At 36.0% G+C, this 12028-nt stretch overlaps 1 protein-coding gene across 2 annotated transcripts in view; it reads left to right on the forward strand.

The window, feature by feature from the left end:
* Positions 1 to 11679, forward strand: part of LOC138694467 (uncharacterized) — a 29340-nt gene extending 17661 nt beyond the window's left edge. The window contains exons 3-4 of one of the 2 annotated variants that reach the window (XR_011330942.1): positions 1100 to 9266; positions 9901 to 11679. Coding sequence is in view for 1 of the 2 variants with exons in the window: in XM_069818209.1 (XP_069674310.1) it covers positions 1100 to 1573 (474 nt within the window). In the remaining variant the exon portion in view is untranslated. Of the gene's footprint in view, positions 1 to 1099 lie in introns of both variants that reach the window. The other variant, XM_069818209.1, reaches the window with a different exon arrangement.
* The last annotated feature ends 349 nt before the right edge of the window (positions 11680 to 12028 follow it).

Genomic DNA, 12028 nt, shown 5'->3' on the forward strand with positions numbered 1-12028 from the left:
CGTATACATTATAAACTACATTAATATTTCCGTTTATAGTGAACCCTCACTTCGATTATAGTGAACCTAAAACTAGAACTTCCCCAAGAAAATGTAATTTTAAAATGACCAAATGGTAATTTAGGAAACCCTTCCTGCTATAAACTTCAAAGAATATGTTCAGAACAAAATCTCAAATCATCTACTCGTTATATGCATTGAAAGACAAAAGATTTGTTCAGCTTCCTGGACAACTTGAAACATGTTAAAGAGAATAGTGCACGCAGTGAGGGAGAAAGGAAGAATTAGTTCTGACTTCTTTAAAAGAGGTTATTCGAAGAATAGGAAAAGAAAGTGTTTTCTTTTGTAAAAGGGAGTAGAGTGATGACCAAAGGGTAAATACAAGAAGGATTAGTCTACAATATAATGGTCCTCAACTCTCACTCCCGCATCTTTGTAAAAGTGAAACCGGGGAAATTCCGAGGCCGAGTACACAGTAGCGTACCTCTAGTGGAAAGAGGTGCGATATCGGTCAGTGCCTACTACCTACATGGTCAGATTAGATTCAAGTTTCGAACTGTGAACATCTGAATGTCGAAGCATAAAGTGTTTAAGTCGGAAGATAAAGTGAACATTATTACTGATATTGAACGTGGTCTGTCCCAAGTGGATATTAATATTGCATGTAGGCCTATAGCAACGTCAGTAGTATAAAAACACACACTTCGGTTTTAGTGATCCTCGGATATAGTGAATGAAATATGCTGGTCGGCAGAGATTCACTATAACCGAAGTTGACTGTATTTATATGATGTGTATCCTGACATGTTCATCTGTTTCTCAGGATTCTAGAATATTGCCTGTTTTTCTGTAGCACTGAACTTTTTCAGGGTATGATCAATTTTATCCATTTCCAGTTTCTTGTTTGGAATTCAAGAGAAATTTTGAGTTATGTGCCCATATACTTTCTGTCTCTTTATTTTTTAATGATGTTTATTTATTTACTCATTTTCTCAAAATATCTAGCAGCATGGTTATGAAAATTCACTGAGACTATCAGCACTTTACAAAACTTTAAAATTGTATACTTCTTCTTACTGGAAATAACAATTATTTTCAGAATCGTTTGGACTTAAACGGATGTGAAGCTTTATCGCTGGATGAATCAGTCACCACAATCGAAAAGCTTGATGATTCTGAAGGAAATGATGAAACAAGTGCGACGGCTGATGAGGCTGAACATAGCGACACGCCCAAAGATAGAATAGCAGCAGAAAATGCTGCCTATAGTTCCTCTTATTACAAGGCAAAGAAAATTAAAAAAGAAAATTCTTACCAAGATCCTCGGATTGGAGATGTGTTCACGCTAAGAGATGTCCATGACCACTACATTGTGTCTCAAACGCAAGTGACTTCACCTCCAGATCGTTTCACCGTTTATGGTTTACATGTAGCAAATAAATTACGAACTTACAACACCAGAACTGCAAACATTGTTGAGCATGCAGTGAACAATATTTTGTTTCAGGCTGACATGGGAAATTATGATACAGACCATGCTGATAATCATGATAGTCAGAGTTACTTGAGCTAATCTGATTCAACATTCCTGCAAGAGATGAGTTGTAGGGCCTATTAATTGATCTCTTAAACAGTAGGAAACATTATAATACAAATTTACATCCAAATCAAAACGTCACATTTGACATACAAGACTTAAGACAAATAGATAAATAACAGAATAATTGGATATGGATGTAGTATCAGATCACTAGTGCCAAAATTATGCAGATGATGGAAAAAATCTAAACGATTTTGAGATAAGGGATTCTCGGTCAGCCACTGTTAACTACAGAAGTTCAGCAGTGCAGCAGTCGCTGTTTTCCGAAATCTTAGTGAAAATATAGTACAGTACTAGGATGATAGCTACATTTTATTAAAGGCTACGAGTCGTATTCAGGAACGTCACTTCAACTTGACTTTCACTTAGATCTAAATTTAGTAGGCAGAAAACTCAGAATTTGTATCCAGAGTCACGACTTAACTTACACTTCAGTCGCAACTTAGCCAGAAGCTAGGAAGATTCAAGATACTAGCGGTCATCAGCACATTGCACCCTCGGGCTAGCGTCTCTTAACCGCGGATAAGAGACTGCACTATGGTGCATCCGTGGCTGCTGGCGGGTATGCTCTCTCTCTCTCTCTCTCTGTCTTCTTGCTGCACGACGGGACATATTACGAGGCATTGGTTATCTGTTACCCATTTCAGCGAATGCTGACAACACTGCCTTATACCGCACTTAGTGCTATAATTTTACTTGTCTTAACAACAATTATTAAGGAGACATTTGTTTACTACGGTAAAATTAAGTTTCAGGGCTGAAATGGATTTAAAATATGGCAGTTTCCAAGAATTAATTGATTATGTGTTCTGTATCATATTATTTTCTTCTTTACCCTCAATTTATATCTATGTAATCGCAATCTCAAAATTATTTCCAGTTTTACTAGTTTTTTCCGACGTTATGTAGCTATAAAGTATACTTTAAAATTTTCATTACATACATACATACATACATACATACATACATACATACATACATACATACATACGTGTTCTGCCCATGGACAGGTCTTTCACTGCAAACCCAGCATTCTCCAATCTTTCCTATTTTCTGCCTTCCTCTTAGTCTCGCAAATGATCCACATATCTTAATGTAGTCTATCATCTGATTTCATCTTCTCTCCCGAACTCTTCTCCGTTGTTCATTATTACCATATTGTTATCATCGACGTCATCTGGAAAATTAAGAAGGAAGATTTGATTTTTTAACATTGGTTAACTCATAAAATAATGTTTATGCTCGACCATGCCGAAATGTAGTAATTATACACCTGGTAGCAGACCTTTAATGCATGTCATTAAAGTACACCTACTCATTAAAGGTCAGGTCTTTCAGCCAATGACGACTCAGGTTACAACTGTTCAGCCAATGACAAGTCAGCTTTGTACCGTTATAAAACCGCAAGTATCGATTATTCTCGGATATGCAATCGAAAGAGAATTAGCGAAAAGTCACGGAGGCTGGAAATCGAATACTGTCGCAGAAGGTTATGTTCTGTTACTATAATAATTAGCGTTAATTGTAAATAATATTCAAATAAATTCAATTTGTCATCTCGTTTTTCAATGTCGAATTCAATAATCAAGATTATAATATTATAATATTATCAAGTTTAACGGGACTACGTCAAGGTCAATGACATTATTGTTCCTCGGAAAAAAATCAATACTTTCGCGTCTGCGCACATCTCACGATTCACGTCCTAGAACAAGGTCACTTCCGATCTTGTCAGATACAAAGAAAATGTATACATCTGAATACCGGTAATTTCAAGTTAGAAATATGGTCGAGCATAAAAAGTCGTATGAAACTCGCCTATAATGGTAATTAAGAAGCTCGTATGAAAATGATGAAACTCGCTTGCGCTCGTTTCATAAATATCCATACTCGATTCTTAATTACTATCATTATAGGCTTGTTGCATAATGTACTATTATAGGCCTATAACACAATGGAGTTCGGAAAAAAAATCTACTATAGACTATGCTATTTTCTTTCATATTACATTAAAATTTACTTATAATTTTACATTAACCCACTTTAATCGACATAATACTAAGATTTTAGTTCAATCTTCATGTAATTAATGTTATCAGTATTAATTATATTTTTGTGCTCTATATTTCGTGTTTTCTTTTCTTCTTTGTCGAAATCTAAACGACGTATGATTTATTATTTTTCATCACGTATTTATATTTATAAGGAAGTTCTTTTATGTAGGCCTACACTTTCATCTACGGTTCCTTCCATTTCGATATATGTTTTTGAAAATACCTTTGAAACGAAATGTAGCCAACAATAAATGAATGAATGATGTCCGCACTTTCCACTGAAGCATCTGTGGGCTGGAAGCACTACAACCTACGTCATTATACGTATGTTGAAGTCGAACATCGAGCTCACTGGCTTTTTACCTACATTTGACTTTATTAAGGGAAAGATAAGTAGGCCTATTGCCTCTGAATACGGATCCGACACACTTCACTTCATAGACCTATGTCTGAACTTCTGACTTGAAGTGAAGACGAAGTGAAATTGTTGAAGTGACGTTCTGAAGTACGGTCCTAAGAATATTTGCGCAGAATATGTTGGGTCGCTGTAACGTTTGAATCGATGTTGGCGATCACTTCGTTAAATTGGCATCTAGTAGTTAGAAGTAAAACCCTGTAGACTAACTTATTCTAAGAAAAGTAAATAATAAGATATAGGGTTAAGGATTAAGTAATAAACCTTAAGGGAATCGATAGAGAACCTAAAAGCAAGCGAAAAAGTTCATGTAAATATATAGTAAATTTCACTTTTTTTAAATACAAGTAGACCTACTTTTTAGTTAATACATGTTTCCTTATTGCAACTTTATTTTTATACCTTTGTTTACAAAGTTCATGCATCATTTTACGAATAGTGCTCAAAATGGCCACCGCAACTTCTGATACAGGCTTCTAAGCACAGCATCATGGACCGTCTAACCCAGTGGTCGTCAGCACTCGCTGAAATGTGCAAAGGACAAGCGGAGCCGTCCCGTGTGCCCCGTCGTGCAGCAGGAAGAGGTAGAGAGCATACCCGCTAGCAGCTACGAGTGCACCATGGTGCACTGTGTTCTCTGCGGGTAAGAGACGCTAGTCCTAGGGAGCTCTGTGCTGACGACCGCTGATCTAACCCTTTTATATATTCCAGGTGTCTGTTGTATTTGCTGACATTCTTCTTCAACACGCTGGCGAAGAAGTTCAATGTTCTCAATATGTCTTGGGTACACAATTGCTTTTCAATGTCGCCACATGTAACAATCCAATGGATTGAAGTCAGGAGAACGAGCGGGCCAGATATTGGTTCCCCACGACCTATCTATCGGTTTATTGTGGAATAGCTGACTTAAAACCATTCTAGCAGCAAGAGAAAAATAGGCGATATCACGCCATACATGAACCACACATGATTCCACTAGAACTTGTTTTCAGTTGCCAGGTGGTAATAATGAGTGCTGATTTAATAAACATGACTCAATGAAATAAAAATGTAAAAAAGTATATTTACATTAATCTTTTTGTATGTTTTTAGGTCCTCTACCCATTCTCCAAACGTTTCCCACTTACTGGTTAACATGCTGTATACTCGATGAATTATTCATATCATCGCTGTTATTCCAAAACCTCGCAAATCCAATGACCGCTGAAATCTAAGTGTCGGGCTTAGGCCTAACGGTTGCAAAATATCTTTCGCCAATGGTTCTTGAACGCTTACAGAATAACGGGTAGTACATTTCGCAAATTTCAAAATATATATATCTATAAAAAACATACATCGGAATGATAGCACACCTGTTAAATTTTTAAATACAAAACCTCGTATAGTTAATGTTTAAATATGTTTTTGTGATTTATTCTGTTAACACAAAATCTGGTAAATGGTCAATACGAGGTTTAGATAGTTATATTTTGTGAAAGTACCTCTTGCACTCCATTAATATTTTTGTTCTTACTGAAAAATGTTGTTTTCTGGAGTTACGAGGTTTTGGGATAAACTCGACGTTACGACAAACAATAATTAAATTCCTTGTCTAAGTGCGTTGAAAATTACAGTGTTGTTGACGAAAGTTTGTTTTATATGCCAAAAAGTAGGTTTGTATAATTATCTATTAAGTTCGTACAATTAATATGCGAGTGAAACTATAAACCCTTATTTAGTTCGTTTTTACAATGGTGTAGTATTTCTTTCTGACACAGCCTTTCACTTTTTTTTTTCCTGAAGTGTAGGTGTGGAAAACTTCGTGCCTTTGTGTTTTTTTCACATAACCTACATAACAAACTTTTTCTAGGACATATAAAAGAATGCTTGGAAGCAGAAAATATATAGATTATACAAACAGAAAATCTGCGAGTAGAAAAGCGTCTTCACTGTTATTTGTGGGGTCACAATGAGAAATCGATAGGCTGTACAAGAATTAGGGACAGCCGTCGGCAGAAATGTCATCGCGATGCCTGTTACTAAGTGACGTTGCAGGGGCAGGCATCCTCCCTCCCAATCAACCCTTTGCAGGCCCCTACATTGTACAAGCAGCTACCAGTGGCGTAATATATAACTAGTTAAGCATGGCTCTGTCCAAAGGTAGGAAACGTGTATTTAAAGAAGAATGGGAGGAGACGTATTTTTCTTGTGCTTATGGAAACAATAGCATATCTTTATTTTGCTCAAAAGTTTTAAAGGGCATTTATCAACACAATATTAAATGTAGCCATAAAGAGCATCACAAGTATTTATGAACATTTTAAATCCAAATTGCAGTACGAAAAGCAATAGCAAAACGTAGTAGATATGTACGATATGGTGCGACCATTCATTACAATGATAGATATCTGCAAATCAAATATGCGGGAAAAACAGTTCCATCATTTCCCATACTTACAATCTCTTCTAAAATCTCATCTAAATCTAAAAACAGAATTTCAACAGCAGAGATTAGGTGATTTTAAAAATATTGTAAATGATTTCTTACATTTTGCGAATTCTTTGATCATAGACATAAACAAGGTTAAGCCAGAAATGCAGCAAATAGTAATTGATTTACAGAGTGATACATATTTACAAACACGGTGCAAAGACATGTGTGGTTGAAGTTTCTTTAAAATTCTGTCTACAGAAAAATATGCTTCCCTTAGGTTGTTTGCCGCTAATATAGCAGCTATGTCTGGTTACATTTACAGTTGCGACCTTTTTTTTTTTTTTTTCAAAATTGAAACTTGCAAAATCAAAACAAAGCGGTGAAAAATGAAAGCTTATTCGCTATCTTGAGATTGGCTACTTGTGACATAAACTTATAATTCTATGGCACCTTGAAAGTTATGGTACAGTAGGCCTAAATATGAACTTTGTGATGGCTGCACGCCACTGATGTCTGAGCGTGCCCTCAACCCTACCCACAACCATGCGGCGTCATGTGTATTGCTGGTTGCATTGCCTGATGTCATCGTGAGTACAATTCTGCCGATGACTGGTTTGGGATCCAAGAGAAGTTTTTGTAGGCCTATAATACCTCTTATGAACTTTTTTTATTTATTATTATTATTATTATTATTATTATTATTATTATTATCATCATCATCAGTAATATCATCATTATTAATCATGAATGTTAGCTACTTAAATTTCCTACTATTTAATAAAACAGCACTACATAACAATATAAGGACTGTATGTGGCACAACGCATCCCCGAGGAGAGGAATTTTATTCTTTTTCTTTTCATTTGAGTTTATGCATGAGATAGAGTCACACCACAAAGGTGTAACATTATGCCAGAGATAAAGAATAACACAAAAGTCATTTATGTCTTACATCATTTAATCTCATTGTCAAATGTCCAACCTAACTGAAAAGTGTAGGCCTATAAAAGTTACGATTCTTCAAAATGTTACTTATTTTACGATAGTACAAATTCTACTATACAAAAATATGGCACCAAATAATTCCGGGTGACCATATTTATTTTATCATAGACGACATTAAGATATACGGATCGTATGCGGAAATAAAGATGAAGGCAGAAAATAATAAAAAAAATATATTGGAGAATGTTGTGTTTGCAGTGAAAGACCTGCTCTTGGGGAGAAAACTATGAATGAATTAATTAAGGAATGTAGAGCTTAATGGACTTTACTTATGTACACAAAGAGTTCTGTTTCGAGGGATGTACGAAAAATTTATGTAGTTTCATTCTTAGGCTGTCACCGTTAATTTTCGTAAGATATATGCGCGGCACAATTTCTAAACGTGTTTCCTGTAAATTACGGAAAGTAAGGGCGGGATACGAAATTAGGGGGTGTTACGATGTGCGAGGGTGCCTTGGCTTGGCTTTTTGAGGACAGTGTGCGCCCTATACTGTATATGCTATGAGTGTTCAAGTCCGACGGTGGTCTGCGTGGCATTAATGAATCCGATACTGACAAACGTGGGCTATCCCATGGGTGTCCAAACGCCTATAGAACCAGGAGATACTGCACGTCAAGCATGCTCTGCTAAGGTCAATAACTTAGGAAAAACGACCTTAAAGAATATGCGCTGCGGGTTGCTTACGCTAGGGGTTACCTGGTACGAGTTGGTTATTGAACATATATGGACATCTATCCACAGCCCTGCCCAAGCGAGGTCCCATCCCCAGATGATTACCTGATAGGCTCCAGGGCCCGGATTCCCATGTCTTTCCCATATGAAACATGTACTCTTCAGGATTTTATCTCAGCCTGTTGTTGACCATTGCAGATGACGGATGAAATGAGGGAAAAATGTAGAATGATGATGGAATGATAGAGGGAAGTGGAAATACCCCGAGAAAATGGCTCTGCAACGTCTACTTTGTCTAACACAAATTCCATCATGACCAAGCGGGGTATCGAACCTGATCCTTCTTGGTGGAGACCAGCTCACTAGCACTATAGGTCTGCAGAGCTCGGGTCTAGGCCCTGCCCCGATCGACTGGGCGCGGGTTGAAATTCATACCTGTCGGGTTCGGGCCGCACTCAGACTTTATAGAAACGCAAATAATTTTTTCCCCGAATTATGCAGTAATTAAAAAAATACGAAGATTTTAATGCTTTTAATGCATGCACGATTATATGTTCACCCGGTACTCATCTAAAACAATAGACTATCGGATCGGTACCGTAAATTATTGTTTAATAGACTACGTATTTCGTAAAGACATTTGTCTCGTCTCTGGTCTGTTACAGACACAGAGTATCGATTATTATTATTATTATTATTATTATTATTATTATTATTATTATTATTATTATTATTATTATTTTACCCAGGTGACTGGGAGATTACTCTTTTTCATACTTCTACTGCAGTGATAATCTCTGTTCCTGATCCCCGTGGTTCCTGGCTTCTGCTTTATCTGCTAGTCTGCTGACAGTACCAAAACGTAATACGGCGAACGCTAAGCTCCGCCCACGACCCCTTTCCACTTTTCCCCTACTACAGTGACTGTATGAATGCAGTGTGGCCATTGGACGTGTCGTTTCTGATTGGATGTTACGGTCACGTGGTACAATGCCGCCATTAAGATTCCAGACAAATAGTTGGAACCCGTGTTATTCATCTTCAAGACGTGAAAAAATAAAGAATTACGTCTGATTTACAGCAGATTTTATGGATATACCTTCAAGGTAAGATAATAATTACATTTCTTTAACATATAGATATAGGCCAAAGTATTCTTACCGTAATCCACGTAATATTTGTGCTACAATGCAAAAGATGAAAACTTACATCAGTTGTTAGCATGATAACGGATTTTATTATTTCCTTTAAGTAATTAAACATGTAAGCAGTCGTCCGGATAAAAATCAGAAATTATATTAGACTGACATTTACTCTATTATTTACAGTGTTTATTACCATTTTCATCCATAGTAAAAACAAGTTATGAAACAGAAAATCGTGAAAGAAATATAAGTTGGCTACTATTCAGTACATTTAAGCTTTATTAAATACATCAGAAATTGTTTAATGCTGTAAGCATTAACGAACTTTATACAATTCCTACAATGAAAACTCTCTATTACTATTAAATTATAAGTAGGCCTATATGTCGCAATTTATTTAATCTGTACCTGTAAATATTTATTTAAGATGTTCTTCAGTAAAACACAATAGACGAGCCATATTTCACTAATAAAATAATATTTTAGCTTATATTTGAACGTATTTTCTGTCTGTTGTGGAACTACTATATTCTATACCTGCTCCAAAATTTGTATAAAAATATATTAATTATTTCACATGCGGTTTTTATTACAGATATAGTTGGATGTGCGCCTATGGATGTGCAAATCGACCCGAGAAGGGATTTGTAATGATAAAGTTCACTAAGGATCCTGGAAGTAGGAAGACCTGCACTTCTAAAGCCACAATGAGGGATGGATTCCTACAGAGAGCTCTGTCCTTTGTGAGGTAGCTACATTTTGAAGAATCCATATGGGGGAAAAACCCGAGAGGATGGAGGATACTGACATCACGTTTCACACAAGATTGGAAAATTTGTTTAGTGTGCCGGTAGTGAAATCAAAACAGGTTACTCCTAATACGTCCCAGTTTGAGAATACTTTAATAAGGCTAATAATATGTGTTATCACAGTTTCTTAATGATGTGTCACAGGGTAGTTATGATGAGGATGACAGAGGATTTTAAGTGGTTTCCGAGATTTTTTACAAGAGAAGGGTAATACTGTGCGTGATGAGCAATTGAGATATTGAAAGAGACCGCGGGCCTTCAAACTGAGTTACAGTGAATTGAGTTCATTATATAATATTTGTGGATATATTATAATCTCTGGTATTATGAAGACTATAAAAACTTGTGTAGTGTGTTTAGACATTGTTGTCTCAAATATCATTCATTACGGTACTGATAATGTTGAATTTACAAGTACCTACCGGTATTTAAGTGCTTCAGAGAGAACTGCTTGTTTTTTTTATTTATTGTAATCATTTAACTCAAAATTTTCTGTATATCAGAGCAGACTTTTAGTAAATATTGAGCTATTGTAAAATATCTTAACATTGACTTGAAAACATTTTTCCTACATAAGATGCAGAATGTTAAAACAATTCGTTTTCTCCCTGTCATAATAATATGACAATAAATTGTCCCTAGGTTTTTAGTCTTAGGCTTAAAATAGCTGGTATGCGTACGCCTAAGCAGAAGAGAGAGTAGTAAGTTGTTGCTATGCACAGCATTTGGAATATTGTTCAATTCCTGAAAATTGTTTGTTTAGACCCACATAACCATTCTGTTGACCTAGTTGTTCATTTGTGTTTAACAGACCCTAGTGATTTATGGCTTAAAATTTTTATCTATTGTGAAGGACGTGTCATCCAATTACTCGCGACTTTTGGTATGCTTTGCACGTACAAATATGTGACAGTTAGGTCAGGGGCGAATTTAGGCCTAGGCAGACTAGACAGCTGCCTAGGACGGCAGATTTGAGGTGGCGGTTTTTAAGCTATCACTGTTAATTTTTTTATGTTTTTTAAATTTTATTCATAACTCTTTAAAAGAGTACATAAACTTAAACGCACAATGAAAAGGATATGAATAACATTGGCAACAATTAGTTCAAATTTAATCAACGGTCTGCCAACAGAAAAAGGTCAGTTTTTCAATAATAATTAGTGTCACAATGCGATCACAGCACTTTTTTCACTGTTATGCCCTCTCACCGTGAGAGTCTCACGTGATAATATTAAAGAACTTACTGGCATTATATTACGATAAAAGAAAAATTAAATGCTTAAGTAGAAAAGAGAGTAATGGTAATATGTCTGTTGCTATGCAGATATACAGCATTTAGAATATTATTGTTTAGTTTCTGCAAATTTATGAGTTTGTTTTTAGGCCTACCTAGCTATTCTGCTGACCTGGTTATTCATTTGTATGTAATAGAGATTGATGACTTTAAAATGTTATGTAGAATTTTTTTACTGTGATTATATGGTATTATTGTTCAACAGTGATCTTAGCTTGGGAATATATACATCCTACAAGATGTAGTTTTGATGCAATAAATATAATAAAACATCTGATATCCCATAGCAGTTAACCTAACCTTACTTTGCAGTTTAGACCTATATCATTCCACGACAACATACAGGAAGCAGGTAAGACAGATAGTATTTTTGTTTTTACATACCTCAGATCTTATTTAAAGACGTTTCGTGTCAATAATTGTGAGTACATGAGTATTAGGTTACGATTTTCTTATTAGCTCCATAAGAGCCTTCAGTGTGTTTGGAATCTTAATGGCGGCGGGTGGGCGTGTCCAACTCCAATGGCCACACTGTATACATACAGTCACTGTTTCCCCTACAAGCTCACCACACACTCTAGCGGGAAAGAGTGTGGAAATAGGGGTTTAGGGTGGGGTGA

The sequence above is a fragment of the Periplaneta americana genome, chromosome 2 (assembly GCF_040183065.1).
Source record: "Periplaneta americana isolate PAMFEO1 chromosome 2, P.americana_PAMFEO1_priV1, whole genome shotgun sequence".
In the NCBI taxonomy this organism is placed as follows: Eukaryota; Metazoa; Arthropoda; class Insecta; order Blattodea; family Blattidae; genus Periplaneta; species Periplaneta americana.